Consider the following 23,096-nt stretch of genomic DNA (forward strand, 5'->3'; position numbering starts at 1 on the left):
AACCCGAGTTGATCGACCCGCTCTTATCCGACCCAAACCTGACCCGTTTACCTGAATTGACAGCTCTAATTAGAATGGAATATATTATACGAGTAGACGAATACCCAGATGATATTTTATTTTACGGATTGGTGTATAAAGAGAGTTAAAGTTTGAACTTGGGATTGGTATCTAAGACATGAGATTATTATTTTCTTAAGTTTATTCAAACTAGACTAGATTAAATCAAATGGACTTAAGCATAGCCTTTAATTTTTTTTTACATTTTTTTTTGGCGTACTTCCTCCATTTAAGAATAATTGATATACGTTGACTTTTTTCACTATTTATATACATTAATCATTGTGATTGGGTTTTCAAATGAACCATAATATGAAAAAACTATAATCAAATGAAGGTAACCAATTGGACTAAAGCATGACCTTATATTTGTTTTCAAACGAAGGTAATCAAATGGACCAAACAAAGGTAATCAAATTGACTAAAGCATAGCCTTTATAGTTTTTTCATCACCAAAAGTATACATTACTAGGGTCATATTACTCATAATATGTTGTGTTTGGAACTATATACAAGTACACAACCATTAGTTGGTTATATAGTGGCCTTGAATTAATGGAAGGAGGAACCTATGTAACTAGCTATGTGATATTTTAAAGGTAGAGTAGATGATTCCAACCACTTAAATGGCCTATCAAAGACTCGTTGGGTCCAAAAGCCACGAAATGCCTAATTGATACCCAAAAGGCCAAAACCATCTCATTAATGCAAATTAAGCATTTGGGCCACCTCTTGTTATATGTCTTAAGATGCCTTTGCCCTTGTATTGCCTTGGCTTGGCCTTGCTGCCTTGAGCAGGCGTTCCCTTGATCCTATGTCAAACCAAGATCCGACCCTCAATTGCCAAAAATAGATGTTTTATATGGATGAGGTGTCTTTATGTCTTAAGGGCCTGTTCACATTTACTGAACTGAACTGAGCTGAGCTGAACTGATGAACTGAACTGAACTGAGGTGAAATAAATATGTTATGAGAGAGAGAAATTAGAAACTGAACTGGACTGAATTGTTTAGAGCTGAACTGAACTGAAATTATGTGAACATGCCCTTATTCTAGCGTTCTATGAGTTTTGTCCATGCTTAACGCCTAGTATCCACATCACCACATGTATATTCTTTATCATTTGTCTGGAATGTTATAAATGCAAAACTTCCTCTATCCATATTTGAAGGTCAAAACCAAACTCCAAATTTAAATATGTATAAAGCAAAAACTCCAACATTTACTTAGAATATTCATATTAATAATAAAGCAAATTAATAAGAAAAAAAATAAATCAATTTCCTACAGAATTTCTCTATGAACAAAAATAGTTACAATTGGGAAAAACATTTTTTTTTTACAATTAAAGAATATGAAATGGTCAGCAGTCCAACTCACACATGATGAGTGTGGCTAGCATGAAATGGTATTAGACATCAAGTTATAGGATCTTTTTAACACAACCATCCTCATCTCTCTCAATCCAGCATATGCAACTTAATAAAATGTGAATACTTGGAAAATTTCTTCAATATAGCACCTGAACATACCATCAGTGACCATAATAACGCGACTGCAAAATTGATTTCTTTAAGTCATCCTTTGTAGTAATTGATTTGCAAGCTAGAATCAGCTCGAGGTATTTAAGATCAATAATACGGAGTTACTTAACATGTGCCTTATTTCTCTGCACCTCTTCAGTATCCAACTCTCGAGTAGTCTGTTCTTCGCTACTTGAACCAGTCACATACAATCCATACTCGCTTGTTGTTCCATCATACTCAGTGCTAACAAATTCTGTTGAGTCCCCTTTGGAACCTTTCTTGTATTGACTACCAGTATTTTCTGAAGCAGTTTCATATCTATGGAGCATACTACGGCCAGGTGTTATTCCTTCGGTTAAATCATCAAGGGACAAATTCCCTTCAAGAGCTCGAACTACCTGCTCATTTCCATAGTTCAAAAACAGCATCAGAAAAACAAGACAGATAAATTGGCATATTTGTAATCAAAGGGAAAACAGATGCATTAGTCAATAGTACGCCGTATACTCTATTATTATCTGATCAGTAAGATATGAAGAATGTGCTTCAGATAATTTCAAGGCTAAGCAGATGCATTAGTCCATAGTATTCCTTATTATTATTATACATTTTCAGACATGCATGTGAGTTGAGTACCTGACTCATCAGTGGTCTACTACGTGCTGACTTTCGAACACATGTACCAGCACAAGTCACCATACGAGCCATCTCACTATGCTTGTAACTAAACTGCAAGCGTGGATCAACAAGTTGATTGAAGTTCTCATCCTCCATAGCAGTTGTGAGTAAAGGTCTCGCCTGCAAATAGCCAGCAGAATGCTAATTTAATTACTTTTCTGATAATCTTTTAAGCTGTAGCTTCTCAGCTTGATTGAATCCAAATAATATGATTTCTTGAAGTTGTATACAATTATACTGTATATAGATATGAGGTGATGAAACCGTGAAACAAAAAAAACTTTACCCATTCCACTAGACTATACTGCTTTTGTGTTCTGTCAACTGGTTTACGTCCAGTAATCAATTCCAGAAGCATGACACCGAAGGAATAAACATCAGACTTCTCCGTGAGTCTCCCAGATGAAGCATACTCTGGAGCCAAGTATCTGCAAGCATGATTTAGAGTGAAACAACAGCATAATGAGTGTCAAATTAATACTTAATTAGTTTGGATCAAATACATATAGTACAATAGACCATGAAGAAGGGATCAGATTATTATACCCCAAGGTTCCCATAACTCGAGTGGTAACATGTGTATATTCTTCAGGTGTAAGCTTTGCAAGTCCAAAATCTGCAACCTGCATAACACAAGCTTGACATTTACATTGTAGAAAATGATTTCTAACATAATATAAGTTCTCATATACTCCAATAGATAATAAAGAATTCAGAAGGGAGAAAAATGATGAAAATAATGAACAAATCAATACATAACAGCAAAATCAATAGCAACACTAATCAAACATGATCAGAAAGTCACCTTGGCTTGATATTTGTCGTCTAGGAGTATATTAGTAGCTTTAATATCACGATGGATAATTCTTGGTTGGCCTACATTATAGTGACCAGAACATGCATTAGATTCACACCCGTACACATGTATCAGGAAATCACCAAAAATGGTTCCTGACATTAAAGGCATAATGACCACAAGAGTACTTACAATCTTCATGCAGATATGCTAATCCTTTTGCAGCCCCCACAGCCACCTTTAGTCTCGTGGACCAATCCATTGTAGGCTGATCCTTACCTGCAACATGGTTATTCCGTCAGATGGAACCAGAATAGATACATTCTTGAAAAATTAACAAGATTAAAACAATGATTAAGTAAAAGTAAACATGATCTAACCATGAAGGTGGAACTCCAGAGTCTTGTTAGTAACAAATTCATAAACAAGAAATCTTTTCGAGCCAGTGATGCAGAAACCCGCTAATTTAACAAGATGCCTGTGATGCACTCGGCTAATGATTTCAACTTCTGCCGCAAATTCACTCTCTCCTTGACCACTATTAGATCTAAGAGACTTAACAGCAATTGCTTTCCCAGTTGGAAGAAGTCCTTTGTGAACAGACCCAAAACCACCTTCTCCCAAGTAATTATCTTTTGAGAAGCTATTTGTTGCCATTGCAAGATCATTGTAAGTAAACATGGTCTGTGAAGAGGCGTATGATAAAGCAGGAGATGGAGGTGGCATTAAGCTTCCACTGCCGGATAAATTGGACTGCCCTGAGTTTGAGTAAGCTGATGGAGCTTGAGCTGCTGGAGAACGCCGAGATGGTTGTGGAGGCAATGGGTTGCTGCCATTGCTTCCCACAGAAGACTGTGAAGGAAGATGTGATACAGCTGAAGCAGGAGGAGTATATAAATCCTTATGATGTTCGGCCCTTCTAGGTGGATTATGGTGCTGCTGCCGCTGTTGAGCTGGTTCAGCATGCTGCTGGTTACCTAATAACCATTCCATCCATTTAGACATTTACACAGACTAATGACAAAAGGATTATTACATGTTTTGGTAGAAAGATAAACATACAAGTCAGAGAGTAAAAGATTTAAATGTTTTTTTTCACTTCATAGACATTGACTATATATCATCATATCTAATAAAATTCCAAAAAACCATGAATGTGTAAATCCTAAGAAACTGTGGCATTTCTTAAGCTCCTGTATTTGTTTTACTTGATAATTTAACCAGCCTTACAAGCATAAACTATCCAATTTATTATTCAGATAAAAGCATAAAACATTCATTTATGTAAAAAAAAGGCAGGATCATGCAAACACCAAGATAGAACAAACTACTAAATTCTGCAGGATACGGTTATATCTTATATATACCTCTAATAGCTCCAGGAGGATTTTCTACAGAAATACTGTGAGTCGTTCTTCTCCTCCTATCTCCATCTTTTCCCCGACAGAGCACGCAGCACAACCAAATCAAGAGTACCAGTACTATTAAAAGTCCTACAGCAATACATGCTACGATTACAGTAGATATATGTGCTCCTAGAATGTTTATGCTCATAATGACCTCTGAAGATGCAAAATTCCAGATAATAGATAAAGTATAGCCTGATTGTCTCCAATCCTAATGTAAGGGAGCAATAATTTGAAAATCAAGAACCACAACAGAAGAAATAGAGGCTAAGAATAGAATGTGTGGATAATTCAACTTTGCAGGTTTAACTTCAGATAGATGTACTCGAAGATGATGAGATTCAACCGTTGTTGCCTTGAATGGTATAATGAGGGCATGTTTGGCTATGATGTAATGCAAAACTTTGAATGTCAAACCAAGACCAAGTAGTCGACACACTAATAGCAAGTCATGTATGCAAGGAATGAAGAAGTCAATGTAATTAATATTAAAATAGACATCAAAAATTCATTTTTTACAGGTGCACAATCACAAGTAAACAAACTATAGGCAGAATTCATTAAAATAAACTCAAACTCATTAAAAGATATTATCATCCTGAGAATTAATTAGGAACAAGTTGATGGTTTTCTTCAGTTAATACTGCTGTCAATGATCTGGAGGTATGGTACTTAGTCTTTTTCCAACCATCAGCTGTACAATCAAGTCAAATTATTCAACTGAGTTTTGGCCAAAAAGCATGTATGAAGTATAATGTTTAGAGGAAAAAGGAAATCAGTTATTCAACTTCCTGTATACTTCATCTGTCTTTTAACTTTCACGTTTGTTATTACACTACTACTTTGGCTATTAATATCTTTACATACGAGTATCAAGTACAAAAAAAGTATTCAAATCTATTGCATGCAGTATATGAGGTGCAAAAAGTCAAAATGTTGCATGTATTAAGGAAACGACAAAGTGTTACTCGTCAACTATTGGATATCCCGAAATTCGTGGTCTCCAACCTCCATTCATGCATAATTTCATATCTTGTACTCCGTACAATTTGTCAAAGCAACATAATCAACCCCTACCAACTGCATAAATTAATTCAGAAAGATTACAAATACCCTCTTTTCAATCTGGTGAAGGTTAAATATTTAATTAAGTAAAGATTCTATTTGCCATAGGTCAATTGACTTATTAAACAATACAAGATGCAGTATTAGGGCACTAACTATGTTCATCAACTAGACGATTTACTAATATTATCAACAACAACCAGAACAACAACGACGACAACAACAACAACTAGGGCCATTGAACATTCCACAATTGGAATGTGAGAGGTTATTTCCAAGAGACTTGAATAGAGCTACCCACATTGAAATATGATTGCTATCATTTTTCAATTGTAATATTGCCTCAACCCGTCACAATCATGACTACTACTAAAGTTTTTCCCGACATTCCAAAATAATATGAATTATATGCTCCTGTATCCGAAATCTGGAAGTTAAATTTATTTTACACTTATCTACCAACATCATAATCAATGAAAAGCATTAACAAAATAATCAAATTTATCTAGTTAATAAAACCTAAAGATTGCATGCATAAAAAATTATTGTAGAAATAGGAAATCAGTAAGGAACAAATAAACACTCATTGTAATGAGCCACCTTATGAATCTGGGTTGATATATTAACTGATAACACAAAATGCATGCTTTGACCAACTCCTTTAATCAACTATTTTACTTAGCTTATTGCAATGCAATAAACCATCTAATTGTTCTCAAAAAGCTAAAATCACATCAATCATCACTTAGCTTTTCAGGTAAATATCCACTCTTTTGTTCTAAACTAATAATAAATTTTGATATTCTAAACGAAATTTATTAATGTGACAACTTAATCTGGACGTAGAGATCATTGGTTGTATATGATGAATGCAAACAGAAAAAAATAAAATTTACCTTCCAATTGGTCAGGAATGCTGTAATTTGACTGCCTTACAGCTTTGTGAATTTGCTTCTATCGCTGCTTGATACTTTCAACTTTTTGGCAGATTATAATATGTTATAGAAGCAACATATGTATATGATGAATATATGATACATTCGGATGTATAGTAGGCAATGCTATTGAAGGAGACTCGAGTGGTAATGTACGAGGGGAATGAAGTAGTTATAATTTCGATTTATTTCTTAGTTTAGACATTAGGTAATTTGATTCTATTTGTACTGATTAAAATACATTTTTTCCCAAATGAAAATGATTTTGAACAGAGTATATATGAGAGCATTTGTAAAATTTTAAGTATATGATACAATCTAAATACTTGTACTGAATATAACTCTAGCTTTTTTTCGGTTATTAATTCTTCTTTAAACCTTTAGTTTTTGTTAGATTGATTATTTAGTATCATGAATGAAATGATCATTTCAAAGAATAAACAAAGTTAGGAATCGACTCCGGAACGAAATAGGGGCTTAATACTGGACTGGAATTTACCAAATCAGCATCTACATAAGGAATTTCACACTCATTACTATCAACTCAAACTATGAAATTAGGGTAATTTCATTTAGTAAAATCTCAGGACTCCAAATTCATGTATATTCATCACTAAACAGAAGCTGCCCGGCTTTGTCCATGAATTTTCATGGTGGGCAATAGTAAGTACAAATTAAAGGTTGAATAAATAAACAAATAAATAGATACATCAATGGCCGATGGGGCAAGTTGGAAAAAAAATTATATACTCATATTGAATCAAAATCATGTTAAAAAAAATCTCAGGATAAAGTGGTCAGCAACCTTCATTCAGGCATGTCTATGTGAATGGCGCTGCATCTCACTACTGCTAGACAATCCACCATCACTGAACTCACTTCGTGTCCTATTAAACTCGTTGGTACCATACTCTTCACTTAGATATACCAACTTCCTGAATTTCTTTTCATCTTCTACACCACTATCCATGTCAGCAGAATCAAGAGATGAGCTAAATCCTGGCTTAACACCGTCATTGAGATCAGATAGTGAAAGATTTCCTTCTAGCGCGCGAACCACCTGTTCAAAATGACATAATGAACACCATGAGAATTTTTTAATAAGGCAGCATGAGGAATAGCATGCTTATTAAAGTTAGCAAAATGATGGGTGCATTGCTGATAAGAGAAAAACTCCAATGTGGCAATATGAAAGAGAAGGCTCCAATGTGGTTCGCAGAAGTTGATCAAATCTTGGGATTTGGGAGTAGTGATTAATTCATACATATTAAGAGCACTCAAATTCAGTTGTTTCAGGAAAGCTGCGCTTCAAATTATAACAGAACGTAGAGGTCTACTTCAAATAGCAACAAAAATTTATGGAGGTGAGAGTCTCTAAGCTAGTATCCCTTCCCATCGCCTCAAACAATAGAATCCACACACTCAAATATCAAGACAATCCTTCTTCAGGACAGTCTTTAAATACAGTTATTTGGGGTTGCTTCTGTATATTGTCTCTCTTTTCCACACAAGTCAAATCCATAAAATATCAAGCACACAAATAATAAGATACATTTTATTTCATGTCGTTTAGTTCAGCTTGATACTGTATCAGTCGAATCCATAAAAGCTTGCTATACAATCAGAAAACACCTCCATTTGGACTTCAAAGTAAACCGAATAGCCAATCCAAATTTTGTAGAGAATATCCCAGAGTTTAGTAGAATGTTACCTGGCTCATTCGTGGTCTGCGTTTCGCTGAATGACGCACACAAGAAGCAGCACAAGTAATCATGGAGCCCATTTCTACATAGTCATAATTGTTTCCTAGCCGTGAATCAACTAAAGAATCAAAGATTCCATCTTGCACAGCTTTTGAAAGTAGTGGTCTAGACTGTAATGGAAATAAAATTAATTAGCTATCTAATGATCCTGTTGCACCCCCATTAATGCAAAAAACAAAGGGAAAATAATTCTTATATCATGATGAATCTGTTTCCAGATAAGTAAATTGAAAATTTACCCAGTCCACCAAACTGTCCTCCATCTCAGAATTTGATGAGTAGTCAACTGGGCGACGACCTGTAATTAATTCCAAAAGCAAAACTCCAAAAGAGAAAACATCACTCTTCTCAGTGAGCTTTCCTGAGTTAGCATACTCTGGAGCCAGGTACCTACAAGTATTAGAGAGAAAAGAAAATGAAGCCACTAAGTTAGGTTCCTCCTATTGTTACACTGTTCACTCTTATCAAACAATGTACAGATGATCACACTCAAGTAAACATCAGAATGATATGATCAAGTCACCTAAACCCAACCTCAGTAAATTAACATTAGGTAAAAAAGGACCAACAAATCATTTATACGAACTAGATAACAATCAGATAAAGAAATTATACAAAAATTGATAAAACGCTAGCCATTACCCAAAAGTTCCCATAACTCGGGTGGATACATGAGTATTAGCATCAGAAGTAAACTTTGCCAGTCCAAAATCAGCAACCTGAATGAGGAAAAAAAATTCAATAAATCTAAGAGGAATCTGACAAGCTGACTAGCTGTAGAATGAAGTCAGTTTATCTTATACAGAAACAAGTCAAGGTCTAATTATCATTATGGCAATGACATTGAGTCATTGGCAAAACCTTCTTGCCCTTCTTAAATAAAGAGGCAACATCATCTAAGGCAAGAAAATAAAAAACTAACATGGGGTGAAGACTAAACCCTAACTACTACCAATTATAAGCTTACCAATGCCTCAAACTTGAAATCCAGAAGAATATTAGCTGCTTTAATATCCCTATGAATTATTTTAGGATGACCTGCAGAAGTAAGCACATCTTCAGATTGTAGTTCAAACAAAATCAGAGTATTAATGTGTACATCCAGGGGTTGGTAAGAAGAAAGGCTTACAGTCCTCATGCAGATATGCCAATCCTTTTGCAGAACCAATAGCAATCTTCAGCCTTGTAGGCCAATCCATAACAGGTTGTCCCTTTCCTGCAATACAATTTTTCTTATTAGATTGAAGAACTGCTCTTTGAGACAAAGGACCTAAAAAACTACTTGAGAGTCATATATTGTTGATGATTATATATGTTTAAAAGGGAAGCCCAAAAAGGATAATATTATAATCATTGTGACCATAGCATCCATATAAGGGGGTCTTCAGAGGTAGTAAAGTGTCAGAAAGAGTGACAAACTAACCATGCAAATGGAACTCCATGGTTTTATTTGGAAGAAATTCATAAACCAGCAATTTCTGGGGACCAGTGACACAGTATCCAACCAATGACACAAGATGCTTGTGGTGCACTCGGCTAATAGTCTCCACTTCTGCCTGAAATTCACGCTCTCCCTGCCCACTATCAGCTTTGAGTGATTTGACAGCTACTATTTTCCCAGTTGGAAGGATTCCTTTATGGACATATCCAAAACCACCTTGTCCAAGGAGATTTTTGCTCGCAAAGCCATCGGTAGCAACAGAAAGCTCTTCATAAGAAAAGGAACTCGATGAAGTTCCTACTACCATGCCCTGTGAAGATGGTGGAATTGAGTTCTCAGGCCCAGAACTGGGAGACCAGAAAGATCCACTGCCATTTGTAGAAATTGGTTGAGCTGTTGAAGAATTCGATCTTGATGGTACAGCAGCCAGTGTTATAGAAGATGGCTTGGACATCGAATAATGTTCAGTTGACTGGGGATTACTATGTTGCCCAGGTTGTGCTGGCCCTTGATAAAATCCACCTATCAAATATATATATTCATGATATACAATAAAATTAGCAAGAGTAGCACAATAAAAATTTTATTCTTAATCCTCTTCCTGGAAGAGTTATAATAAGCATAGGTTTCAATGCAACTATTGATGTGAGAAAAAGGAGTACATGGTTGCTAAAAAACGTCAAACAATCTTTCCAACAAGTGGTAAATTATTGTAGAGTTGATCAATACATAAGTGAATCAAGAGGAACATGCCATTTTAACTATATGTTGGCTTTATTCCCATACTATTTTGAACACCCAATCCTACAACTTATTTTGTAATATCATGAAGATGGAATGATAGCATGTGAAATACAAAACTTTTAAACTCATTGAGATTAATGAACTTTTTTTTTTCTTCAAATTCAGCAGTAAATAGGAGGAAAGGACACTCCTACATTGTAAAGGCCTACAAAAGAATAAATGATCTTAAGCTATTAAATACGAAAATAGGTTTCTTTTATCTATATTAAGGAACTGCAGAAGACCCACTTAAGATTCTGTTGGGATAAAAAAAAAACCAATTCCAATCAAAATAATTGCATAATATTAAAATAAACTGCAGAACTCATATAGAACTGAAAAGATAGGATACAATCGATATATACATTTTTGAAACATTCTATACTATTTTGAAACCTTTGTCATGGAGCTCATATGATATTGCAGAATTTCCGTTACTCTAGTTCAAATGCTTAAGCATCTACAGTCTCAATTCAGAATTTCACCCCCAATAATAATAACTCAGTAAGGACGACCTTAGCCAATGGCAATCCATAAGAATCGACAATCCAATAAAAATTATTAGGAATTATCAATATTCGAAAGAGGAATAAGGACAACAAGTATTGTAAGATTTGTAACCATGTAATATATAGAAACAAACCTGGAGGTAAGTAATATCCCTCTCCACCATGTGAATCCTGCCTTTTCTTCCTCCTAGCAAAGAGCATCCACAGCAGGCCAAACACAGCTAGTACTATCACACCCCCTATTACAACACCTACAATAAGACCGGTTTGTGTATGAGTTGATGAGCTAGGTGGAGGAGGAATAGCTGGTGAAGATGGTGTAGACTTTGATGGATTCAAACTAGGAGATGGAGGGCTTTGAGATATAATTGGTGGAGATAGGGGTGGAGTTTCAGGTGTTGCTGATGGAGGTGGGCTAAGAATTGGAGCTGGTGGTGTAATTGGGGAAGGTGCAGTGCTTGTAGGGGGAGGAGGAGAAGGAGATAGGCTAGGAGGGGGAGGAGAAGGGCTTGGAGGAGGCGGCTGAGGAGCTGGGGTTGTAGGCGGTGGTGTCGATGGATTTGGAGGTGGAGTCTGAGGAACTGGGGCTGGCGGTGAAGGCGACGGGCTTGGAGGTGGAGGTGACGGACTAGGAGTTGGAGGTGGAGGTGACGGACTAGGAGTTGGAGGTGATGGGCTTGGAGGTGGAGGCTGGGGAGGTGGGGTTGCAGGTGGAGAAGACGGTGGAGGTGTCAGAGGAGGACTTGGTGGTGGGCTTGGAGGGGGAGTAATTGGAGTTGGAGGGACTGCAGGAACTGGTGGTGGGCTTGGTGGTGGAGTTTCAGGTGGTGGGCTTGGAGGTGGAGTTTCAGGTGGCGGGCTTGGAGGTGGAGTTTCAGGTGGCGGAGGCGGAGTTTCAGGTGGCGGAGGCAGAGTATCAGGTGGCGGAGGTGGAGTTTCAGGTGGAGGAGGTGGAGTTTCAGGTGGCGGAGGTGTTAGTGGGGTTTCAATAACTGCAGGTGTTGGCGACGACATTTCTTAAATCTAACCAAAACTATTCAGTACCAGCAATGTCAAACAGGAAGAAAAAAGAGGAGAGGATGGAACTCCTTTACTTTCCTCTTGAATAGAGAACAATGAATCAATTTGATTCTCTTACAAATTTTTCAAACACAAGCATCATTATGCAGGCTTCCCCCCTATTGTCCAATTCCCAGACAGTCATTGTATAAATTATTCAACTATTCCCTTAGACATAATCCGTCTCCCAGTAACCAAAACGTGCTCACTATGTCATATCTGAACAAGTCTTAGTGTCTTACTCCTATCATTAAACAAATAAAAACCTCAAAACATCCTTGCATGTCATGAATTAGCTAGCTAGATAAAGCTGTTTCCACACCTTCAATTAACAATCCAGACCAAGTTACTCAATCAAACCGCCGTCTTCGAACAGCAAAGTTTTATTTATTCATACACATGTAAATATAAAATAATAAAACCAAAAATCTCTGATTACAGATTGAATAAATCCTTAAATAATTAGTCTGGCAACTCAGAAAGTCAACTAGAACATCAATTCAACTCCCCATACTATATAATTTCTTCTTCATCTCTCTCTCTTCTATAATCATTACCAATTCAAATTCATACAAGTAATAAGAATTAAGAAATCAAAACTATATCATATGTTCGTGCCCTCCAATGTATCAATAGTGACTCCCATGACTATACCAGCCCTAATTCAGGTTGGAATAACGTAAATTTGAATAATCGTATACAAATAAAATAAATGCCTGACAAATTCAAATTGCGGAATCTGATAATTATTATACCAACCCTAATTCATATTGAAATAATTTAAAACAAACAATGAAATTAAATCGAATCATATAATATATGAAAAAAAAATAGTGTAAATATGCAAGCATAATCAATCAATTCTAGGTTAAAATTATACCAGCTTACCTTCTTCGATTGCTGTGTCCAGCGGTCAAGCCCTAATTGAATTTCTCTCTCCTCGTAATGCGAATTACTTTCTCCATCGGAATCGATGATTTCATCTGGGGATTCTATTAAGGTGATGTTCATGTTGAATTGTTGATGTAGCAGAGTAAGAGAGAGAAAAATGTCGAGGAAATTTGGCGGTTTTTTCCAGAAAAAAAAGAGGGAAAGTGTGGAAGTTGGGTTGCAACATCAACGGTATAGTGCCATAGTGGTGCGGTGAGTTTGGTTAGTGTTTTCTAATTTGGTCAATTTAGAGTTTTTATCCCCATTTCCGCCCCACGACCCACTAAATCGTGACCCATCTCCGCCCCACTGACAATGCTTGGTCTTAATTTCATCACTTGCTTACACCTCAATTGAGCTCATTAGCTTTGATTAATTTTGTTTAGTTTGAATGCACTTAGGTTAGTTTAACATTATATTGTGTCACTCCTCAATTTATTGTTCTAAAGCACTTTCATAGTCTTGTTAGTTATCCAAACCAAACTACATACATCAACAATTTTAGCCATAAGTTAAACAAGTGCAAATTGTAAAAGATTAAACTTCTTGCCAAGTACATTCAACTACATCTACTTAATTACTACTACATAGTTCATGTTATAATAAACACAACAAGAGAACAAGTCTTGAATAAGACCGTCTTATAGTTGTATGAGACAGCAAAAGATGATTTCAAGGAATAAGTCACTCCAACAATACTTATATTGTCCAAAAAGAAACAATTCAAGCCCTCAAGAGTCAAGATAATGAGGTATGTTTAACTAAAATTGATGGGCTAATGATAACAATTAACCATTGCTGTATAAGGCGTAGGCAGTTCGCTCAATAAACCCAACCCCATGGTCTAGAACTCTAGACTACAAAACCACCATCAATGTTTATAAAACTGAAGTAGTCCACTTTAAGGTATGGCCTTTGGTTCAATGATTTAAGGAGTATGATCTTTTAAAGTTGTAAGAATTTTGCCCAGTACAAGTCGACATAGTCTTCAAGGTATCATTTACTTCCTCCATTAGTCAAACTGTTGTAACTAAAACACTTGCACATGAATCCCAAGATCGATGTTAAGGCTAAGGCAACAAATTTCTATGAGAATACGACTCAATGTGAATGTAAGTTATGTAACTGTGTTAATGGCCTCAAGGCACTTGGTCAAAGCTTAGGTCTGTCTTGGATGGTATCCAAAACTTGAGATCAAAGTTCGTTTGTATTATCTACGTTTAATGTAACTTCGCACAGGGTTCATGATTGATACATTGACCATTGAAGTTTGAAACAATGTCATATGAAGATGTCTTAGTAATATTCACAATTGAGCTCAACAAAACCAAAATCATTATACAAAAGAATTGCCCAATATGTAGTATGTTATCTCTCTGTGAAAGCAATAGTAAATACATTGAGGTGAAAACCAGTCATTCCACTGCAAGGTAAAAGAATGCCAAAAAAAACGAAAAAATTGTGTTAGAATCACGTCACTCGCAATCTAATATATAAAACAATTAATTTTCCTTTTCACATCAGGGTCTTTCTTTACAGGAAGCAATGATGCAAGAATCTTTGCATCAAGAGCTTCCACTAAAACCTCTACTATCTCCTTTCATCTTTCCCATCTCCATCTCTCGAGTAGTTTGGCGGCTTTGGCCTTCGCTGAAACCTTTACTATCTCCTTTCATCTCTCGGGTTGTTTGACGACTTTGGGCTTCACTACTTGAACCAGACGGGTACATGCCATACTCGCTAGTTGTCCCACCATACTCACTGCTGCCATACTCTGTGCTTTGAAGAGCCATCTGTCTGAATTTCTTCATGTCATCTTTGTATTGGGAGGTATCATAATCTGAGCTTCCGTAGGAGCTGTAGATTGAACTATGTCCAGGTCTTATTCCTTCATTTAGATCGGATAGAGACACTTCTCCTTCCAAAGCTCTAACAACCTGCTCATTGTCAGGTAAAGATTATAAATCAGAATCAACATACCCTACTTTTTACGAGGAAAAAGAACGAGCCCATTTTTTTTTTTTTTTTTGAAAAAAATCATGATAGAACTAAGTATATGAAACAAGAAGCCCAGTAAATGTATGGTATTGCTTACGAAATGCCAATTAATAATGCCAACAGATCACTTTCAAGCCCATTCAGTACAAACTCTACAAGCAACTGTCATGAATCATTCATATTCACAATCCACAGACATTAAGCAATGCTAAAAGTCTACCAAATCATCAAATGCACTCTAGAAGTCTTTGTCCTTGGGGATTACTCATGTTATTATCCCCTTTTGGAAAGGTGGAGAGCTGCTGTCTGCCTGTCTAGAATACCAAGTAATCCATAAACTTGCCCAAATGTCAAGTTCACAGAATTTGTGAATTTTAAAATTTTCATTGCCAGTATTAATCAATAAATAACGCAAAGGCGTAATGTATTGCATGTAAGCACTTGGCGGCAATACCAGGTCGCAAGTTGTGGGTGTTAGTAAATTAAACGACAGATCTGGGATATGTTCCTAGGTTAGGTCAATAAGGAATCATCTCCTAAAAAGTTTAACAACTAATCTAACATAAAGCTCTCTAGAATTCATCTCCTAAACAATTTGAATTGAAGATTAGGTCACAAATTCAGCAATCTCGTTAATTGCCTTTAGTTCCTGATTTTTTAACAAGTCTATTTATATAAAATGCACAGCTTCTCAAAACTTTGCATATCAAATTTAATTGCCTTCCGTTGAATAGTATTATCTGTTTACCTGGCTCATTCGAGGTCGGCGTCGTGCCGAGTGACGGACAGAAGCAGCAGCACAGGCGACCATGCGGGCCATTTCATTGGGGTTAAAATTGTTTTGCAGACGCGGATCAACAAGAGAATCAAAGTTATTTTCTTCCAGAGCTCTTGTCAGCAAAGGTCTTGCCTGCAGACAACATATAAGGCTTATTACTTCTCTGATTTATCTCATCAATTGTCAGGTTGATTTGAAAAAACAACAATTTCATAGGCAACAAGATGAATCCAGTAAGAAGCTCAATGTATGGAGAAACTGCATACCCAATCAACTAAACTGTCATCCATGTAAGCATTTGTTGGGTCAACAGGCCGTCGCCCAGTAATCAATTCCAGAAGCATTACTCCAAAGGAAAACACATCAGATTTATCAGTAAGTTTCCCACTTGAAGCGTACTCAGGGGCCAGGTATCTGGAAATGACATACATAAAAGAAACTCAGTAAGCACTTGTTCCAACTTGATGCAACGACAAGTCAATTTTTATTACAAATAGATGCACAAGGATATGAAAGGAATTGTGCATGCAATATTCCATCTTCAAATAACTTATTAGAAGTGGTATTACGGTATACAAAGAGCAGAACATGCAAAGGATAAAAGTATTAAACATACCCAAAGGTCCCCATCACACGAGTGGATATATGAGTATTAACATCTGAAGACAACTTTGCCAGTCCAAAATCTGCAACCTGAATAAATGAAAGCAAGATCAAATAAGTAAAATTCGTGATAACAAAAATTTAAATAAAAATCAATGATTAAATTGCAGAAGTTTGTCCAAGGAGGACAAAATCGAGTGAGCTTTGTAGTGACTCCTGACCTACTGGTTATGCTAAAGCTCGGAGAAGAGAGTATTAATCAATTACTCAATGGCCAAATAAAATATTGATAATGCAAACTCACCATTGCCTCGAACTTGTTATCTAGAAGAATATTAGCAGCTTTAATGTCCCGATGAATAATTTTCGGATGGCCTACAGAAACAGACAGCATAGAATCAATAAACTTTGTAGTTGACTGTCAACACTGGTACATAAGGAAAAAGCTAGTAATACAAGATAACTCACAATCCTCGTGCAAATATGCCAACCCTTTTGCAGCTCCAAGGGCAATCCTCAGTCTTGTAGGCCATTCCATGGTAGGCTGTCCTTTACCTGCAATGAGACAATTTGAAAATTCAATCAGATCAATGCCAATCATTAATTATAAGCATAGAAGCCAAAAGAAGTGTTATACCAATGCTGGCAGTGAGTGCAATTAAAGACAGACAATGCAGACACATATTAAAGCAAAGAACTAAAGGAAATAAGCTTACCATGAAGATGGAACTCCATGGTGCCGTTTGGAACAAACTCGTAAACCAGCAACCTATGTGCACCAGTAATGCAATATCCAACCAAAGAAACAAGATGTTTGTGATGGACACGGCTGATGATTTCAACTTCTGCCTGGAACTCGCGCTCTCCCTGTCCACTACCAGCTTTAAGAGACTTAACAGCAACTTCCTTACCATTAGGAAGGATACCCTTGTGGACATACCCAAAACCACCTTGGCCCAGGAGGTTGTCCTCGGAGAATCCATTAGTAGCCATTGCCAATTCCTCATAAGAGAAGGGACTCTTTACAAACCCCAGCGAAAGTCCAGGGGAAGGCGGTGGAAGCGGGTTTTCAGACCCAAAGCTGGATCCTGAACCTCCACCACTACTCATAAACGGAGCAGGTGGTGGCGGCGGTGGGGGTTGGGGGGAAGGAGGTCTAGGAGGCCGTTGTGGGGCAGCAGGAGGTGGAGGGGGTTTCGGCACCTGATAATGCTCAACTGGTGGAGGATAATTCTGCTGCCACTGCTGTGCTTGAACAGCATATGGACCATCTAACATTAAAAACACAGCATCACAATCAAAAACAACACCATAAATGCACCAAAAGATCATACCAAATCATTAAACTTAATCTAGGAAAAATCAATAAACATGCATTTAAATACAAACACTCAAATTCAAATTATGTAAAAAACACTCAAAATCAATACATCCAGATCTAATCCAATCTACAACATTACCATATTCCCCAAATCAAAAACCAAAGAAACACCCTTCAAAATCAAATGAATTAAATCCAAATTACACCCAAAATAGAAATGTTCATCAAAAGATCCAATCAAAGAATTCAACCAAACATAATTTCATAAATCAAATTATACAAAACAAATCAAGAAATCAAAGAAATTATACCTTTAGGACCAATGGTATGAGGAGGTGGAGGAGGAATATAATAACCTTCACCACCATATTCATCTCTTCTTCTCTTCTTCTTCTTTTTAGCACAACACACACAAATTATACTCAAAATCACCAGTACTACAACACCTGCAATTGCTATCCCTACTACAGTCCCCGTCGATATCCCATTACTCCCACCTGAACCCGAACCCGAACCCGAACTTGAGCCCGGTGATGAGCCCGACGAAGGAATTGATCCCGACCCAGAAGACCGCGAAGGAGGTGAAGGTGACCCACCACCAGAAGGCGTAGTAGGAGACGACCTTCCACCTCCACCGCCACCGCCGGAAGGAGGTGAAGGAGGAGAAGGGGTTTCACCGGGGGGAGCAGGGGGTGAAGGGGTAACAGTAGGAGGAGCAGGAGACGACGTCGTAGGAGGAGGAGAAGTCGCCGGAGTAGACGGCGATGTAGGAGGAGAACTCGCCGGAGTTGACGGCGATGTAGGAGGAGGAGAAGTCGCCGGAGTAGACGGCGGAGGAGCAGGAGGAGAAGGGGTAGGCGTAGTAGTAGGAGGAGCAGCGGTTGGTGGTGGAGTAGTGGAAGGTGCCGGAGGAGGAGTAGTGGTGTTAGTCGCCGGAGGAGACGTCGCCGGCGCCGGCGACGACATTGTAGAAGAAAACAAGAGCTAAGTAGAGAGAGAAAAAAGTGGAAGAAGAGAGAGAAAATGAGAATTTCAGAGTTAAAGTTGCTGAGTGTGTTGCTTTTAGAGAGAGAGAGGGTGGGGAGGGTTTTTCACACAGCACATGGGAGGAGAGAGAAAATGAATAAGATGTGGGACCCACACGAATGGCCCACGCATATATTTTCCAGTTTTCACTCTACGAGTAATGAATAAATATGGTCGTAGTTTAGGCTAATTTGTTTGTTGATTATGGATGTGGTAATAATAGTTGTACTGCCGTGTTTTTTTGTTTCTCATTATTCAACGCGTTTAAGTGGAAATTTTCTTCATTTTATTTATTTGATGATCTTTTCTTTCTTTGATTTATTTGTGTTACCTTATCCGGTGTTATAATTCATGGATCCATTTCATACTAGAGTGTTGGTGATATTGTAAGGTGTGTAATTAATTTAAGCCAAAGCCAATGCTTAATTGCTATATGTATGGTGCATTTCATTTGCTATTGTTCTTTTGTAATTAAGTCATTCTTAAATTTATAACGGAGTTCTTATTAAGGTGTGTACAATATACACGTGACTCCCATAAAATTATTGTTTTGTGTAGTTCCATAATTCATTATGAGTGGGCATGGAGATAACTAACGAATAGAAGTACGAGTATGCTTTTCATTAATAATAAAATATCAAATGTACATTTAACTGCTTGTTTGTTTATGGTAATTTCAAGTCTTTCGTACGTGTCAGAAGTTACGTTATGATTTGAGAAATCTTGAATGAGAAAGAATAAAGCATTGTATTGTGAAATTTGTGATTGTTATTTGTTTAGTTCCTTCTAATTAAGCCATAACATATACATTTATTGAATCAAACTATATTTTTATCTAATTTAGGTATTTTTTTTATTCATTAATCCCATCTTATTATACAACTTATTAGTTTTGAATTTATTTGAACTCATTATTTTTATCTTATCTTGTCTAAACTTATCAATCCTTATTTTATTAAACATTGAACTTTATTAGACTTTAACAAAACTTATTAACTTCTTATCTTGTATCATCTTATTTTATGAACTTATTAACTCTTATTATATTAGCTCGCTTAAGTTCTCCCCTAATTTTTTCTAAAATCTTATAATTTGTGCTAACTCTTTTACTATGGCCGCTTGCTTGCTTGAAAATACTACATGAATAAAATTATGATGCGAAAACACTTGGAATCCTATACAAAAAAGATATACCACTTTCCCTCGAAGTGGGCACTTAATGGAGGTTGATGCTATCATAGCTTAACCCTCCATTTCCCCTTAAAGTTATGCCGATAGCTAGCAACATAGATAGCACCTTAGCACATATACCAAATATGAACGACAACAAAAGCTTCAAGTAGAATTCATTTAAATTCAACGTACATGAACACTTTGCCAAATTTTGGATACTCCTACATTTATACTATTCCTAGCATCATCTATGCATCCAATATATATCTCCTATATTTATTTCCTTGTGTAAATTTCACAACCGCAAAAGTCATAAAAGAAATTATGATAAATACTAGCCGCTGATTTGTTGTTTTAAACATAAGTATTTATATTCCTCAACCTATTTTATTCATTTTATACTTCGTACTATTTAAATAATACAATAATAATATTGTCTATTTGTATAAAATATTTTCTACCTACACTGTAACATTTATAGTTGCTCAATCACTCTACTAAGAAAATTAAACCAGTGGAAATGATACGTGTTGGTACATTACATTTCAACTAATATACTAACACAAAGATTTTCAAAACCAATAAATTGCGGTGCTACCCAGCTAGCTTAGGGAGTGGATGGATCATGGATCTTTCACTAAAAGACGAACATGATGATACAAGAAATATATTGCTCTATGAAAGTAACGCTTATTAACATTATTTATTTAGTAATTAAGGTCAAAAGTTAGGTTAGAAAAACAAAACTATAGGTTATGATTTTTTAGCCATAAAATATAAATTAGCAATTCATGTTTCCGTTGGCCTATGGCTGGCTTATTGTTAGCTAGTCTAGCAGTGGTGGTTAAGTAAAGCAAAGCCAAGATCCGGCAACTAACAGCTGGATAAATAAACAGCTAATTTAATCTCATACATTTTGGTGCGTAAAGTGTTTGGTCAAGCTTTTTAGAATTGAAGAGCAGCTTTTTATGCATATAAAACTCACTAAACATATTCTAATTTGATTTTATAAAATATTATTATAATTATGTACTTAATTATATAATTATAGTATTAGATTGTAATTCTTAGTGTTTCCTAGCTAATTTGACGTGTGCCTAGTGCTAAGTGTTTTTCGTAGTACAACGTTATTACAATATCATAATATTCCAATATTTCCTCCATATATAGGTTTTTGTACCAATTGTGTGGTCTATCATCTACACTACTACACACCATTGATGTAGATTTTTGAATTGTGTGGTCTCATCTAAACATTTTATATATGGGGAGCAATGTAAAATTGTGTATTAATAGGGTATACTAACATGCGTAAATATAACTAGGTTAATATATATATATACTAATTCCGTTAATTATTATGTGCAACAAAAGAATATTTTATGTCTCACAGATTGCACATAATAATTAACCGAGATAGTATATAGTTGATGCTTTAACTTTAGCACAACTTAAAAAAAATTGAAAGTTGGCACATTTGTATAAACATTGTCAACTTTCGTTAGAATGCAAGTCTTACAAAAACTTTGTACTTATTTTAAGTATCAACGACTCGTAACAAACCGCTAATCCTGCTTCAAAAGTTGTACATAAATTTCTAATTATGTTTAAGTTTATCTCATATCTCTAATTGCAAACTATTATGTTTAAGTATTCAAGCCATTTAAAAAAAAAAAAAAAAGTATTCAAGCCATTTTCAATAAGAGGTAGTGAGGAATAGCATATGCATGCCTGCTTCCCTCGTTATGGTCAATATTACTCGTACTTTTATTTACTTTGTTCCCAATTTGCATGCATGCATATATTAGTTTAAAATTTAATCAATTAATCATCATAGTCCTTATAATGTGCATAAGATAAATGGAGAAAATTTCAACTCGGAATTACAAATGGTTAGACCAAATTGAAGAACCATGCAAAATAAAAATTGTACTTAAATAATTTTGGGAAAGGTCTATCATTTCATTTTATTCATATTTTTTTTAATGCAAGGGAAATAGTCTATTAAATCTAATACTCACTACGTATAAAATAATGCTTCTTAATATAATAGATCATTCTTTACTCTTATCCACTAGTCAAAATATAGAAGAATTTAATTTATTATTATTGTTGCAATCTTAAAACAAATCTTGGTTTTATCATTACTTTTATATTATGGTTCTGCTGCCACATTAAATGTAAGGGAAAATTAGTAAAATGTAAACATGCATGCCTTAAAACAGGCTGGTTAGTCCTTAATTAAACTTTATGAAAATAGTACAATAGTAGTATTATTCAATTATAGCCTGCCTTCCAAGTTCAAAGAAAGGTTCCAATTAGAATAGAGCCTAACATGGACAATGGACCCCTTTTATGTTTCTTTTGATTTATAGGTAGGCAATAAACCACAATTGGCCAATATTCAATGATGATGGCTAGAAATTAAACAAAATAACGATGTTATTTAAAGAGATATATGATTATATCATATTCTGATAATAATGATATATGGATCAAAGTTCCTATTATTATTATTATTATTATTATTATTATTATTATTATTATTATACAATAGTTCCTTAATCATCACACCAATAGCGAGAGGGGTAAAATTATATACGTGAATGAGATAATTCAAGAGGGTGTAAAATTACATTTGGATAGATCATGGAGGATTTGTGTGACTCACATAAATCTCCTATGGAGATCATAATATATAGCCTTGTATGCAATTAATCAATAATTTTAATACAAATTTCATTCAATTATTACTAGACTCTAAACTCAAAGTTTTAGTGAGCTTAATACTACACGTAGCTACGTAATATATACTTTGTATACGGAGTAAATTATTATTGTATGTACGTATGGCATATATGATACGTACTACCACCTCAAAACATTACACCTAATTAAACTTATTTTTCACAACCTTAGCTTGGTTGTTGACAATTGTAATTGCTAAATGTAAATAGAATATATACTTAAAGTCGTAATTAAATTATACTCAATGCTTGGTACATACACTTGTTGTCAATCACATTTTGACATGTTTCTATCTACACAATGTAAAAGTTACATCAGAAAATGATAAGAATTATGGAGTGGATTGGAGTACGACATGGGCAACAAAGAATATGTGAAATATTGTCCAATGAAACATGGATAAGCTTAAGAAATACAAGAAACAAATTGTGAAATGGTCAAGACCAAATAATAACCAAGTTGGAGGGAATAAACACATGCACTCAAGTCCCACATCTT

The 23,096-nt window shown here is 35.7% G+C and overlaps 3 protein-coding genes across 3 annotated transcripts; all 3 read right to left on the minus strand.

Annotated features, from left to right (window-relative positions):
* Positions 1-1,332: 1,332 nt before the first annotated feature.
* On the minus strand, positions 1,333-4,851 carry LOC110691022 (proline-rich receptor-like protein kinase PERK1). Its single transcript, XM_021867959.1, has 8 exons — positions 4,428-4,851; positions 3,441-4,037; positions 3,253-3,339; positions 3,070-3,140; positions 2,811-2,887; positions 2,551-2,692; positions 2,223-2,384; positions 1,333-1,984 (listed from the first exon to the last, which is right to left on the minus strand). The coding sequence occupies exons 1-8, from the start codon at positions 4,612-4,614 to the stop codon at positions 1,706-1,708; spliced, it is 1,602 nt and encodes a 533-aa protein (XP_021723651.1). The 5' UTR covers positions 4,615-4,851; the 3' UTR covers positions 1,333-1,705.
* A 2,152-nt stretch (positions 4,852-7,003) lies between these two features.
* On the minus strand, positions 7,004-12,903 carry LOC110691023 (proline-rich receptor-like protein kinase PERK1). The gene is made up of 8 exons (XM_021867960.1): positions 11,097-12,903; positions 9,653-10,192; positions 9,359-9,445; positions 9,197-9,267; positions 8,872-8,948; positions 8,469-8,619; positions 8,178-8,339; positions 7,004-7,526 (listed from the first exon to the last, which is right to left on the minus strand). The coding sequence occupies exons 1-8, from the start codon at positions 11,974-11,976 to the stop codon at positions 7,278-7,280; spliced, it is 2,217 nt and encodes a 738-aa protein (XP_021723652.1). The 5' UTR covers positions 11,977-12,903; the 3' UTR covers positions 7,004-7,277.
* Positions 12,904-14,232: 1,329 nt separating this feature from the next.
* On the minus strand, positions 14,233-18,795 carry LOC110691025 (proline-rich receptor-like protein kinase PERK1). Its single transcript, XM_021867961.1, has 8 exons — positions 17,963-18,795; positions 17,047-17,601; positions 16,799-16,885; positions 16,635-16,705; positions 16,344-16,420; positions 15,994-16,141; positions 15,698-15,859; positions 14,233-14,888 (listed from the first exon to the last, which is right to left on the minus strand). The coding sequence occupies exons 1-8, from the start codon at positions 18,615-18,617 to the stop codon at positions 14,517-14,519; spliced, it is 2,127 nt and encodes a 708-aa protein (XP_021723653.1). The 5' UTR covers positions 18,618-18,795; the 3' UTR covers positions 14,233-14,516.
* Positions 18,796-23,096: the final 4,301 nt, after the last annotated feature.

Source organism: Chenopodium quinoa, unplaced genomic scaffold (genome assembly GCF_001683475.1).
Source record: "Chenopodium quinoa cultivar QQ74 unplaced genomic scaffold, ASM168347v1, whole genome shotgun sequence".
In the NCBI taxonomy this organism is placed as follows: Eukaryota; Viridiplantae; Streptophyta; class Magnoliopsida; order Caryophyllales; family Amaranthaceae; genus Chenopodium; species Chenopodium quinoa.

What these genes read in the sequence shown, in the direction of transcription:
- LOC110691022 (XM_021867959.1), bottom strand. Translation starts at nt 4,614, where the DNA reads ATGAGCATAAACATTCTAGGAGCACATATATCTACTGTAATCGTAGCA. An exon ending in TCCTCCTGGAGCTATTAGAG is followed by an intron (nt 4,038 to 4,427) that starts GTATATATAAGA and finishes AATGGTTATTAG; the next exon opens with GTAACCAGCAGCATGCTGAA. An exon ending in AGTATAGTCTAGTGGAATGG is followed by an intron (nt 2,385 to 2,550) that starts GTAAAGTTTTTT and finishes GGCTATTTGCAG; the next exon opens with GCGAGACCTTTACTCACAAC.
- LOC110691023 (XM_021867960.1), bottom strand. Translation starts at nt 11,976, where the DNA reads ATGTCGTCGCCAACACCTGCAGTTATTGAAACCCCACTAACACCTCCG. An exon ending in CATGGAGTTCCATTTGCATG is followed by an intron (nt 9,446 to 9,652) that starts GTTAGTTTGTCA and finishes ATTGTATTGCAG; the next exon opens with GAAAGGGACAACCTGTTATG. An exon ending in CGAGTTATGGGAACTTTTGG is followed by an intron (nt 8,620 to 8,871) that starts GTAATGGCTAGC and finishes TAATACTTGTAG; the next exon opens with GTACCTGGCTCCAGAGTATG.
- LOC110691025 (XM_021867961.1), bottom strand. Translation starts at nt 18,617, where the DNA reads ATGTCGTCGCCGGCGCCGGCGACGTCTCCTCCGGCGACTAACACCACT. An exon ending in ATGACAGTTTAGTTGATTGG is followed by an intron (nt 15,860 to 15,993) that starts GTATGCAGTTTC and finishes TGTTGTCTGCAG; the next exon opens with GCAAGACCTTTGCTGACAAG. An exon ending in GCCGACCTCGAATGAGCCAG is followed by an intron (nt 14,889 to 15,697) that starts GTAAACAGATAA and finishes GACAATGAGCAG; the next exon opens with GTTGTTAGAGCTTTGGAAGG.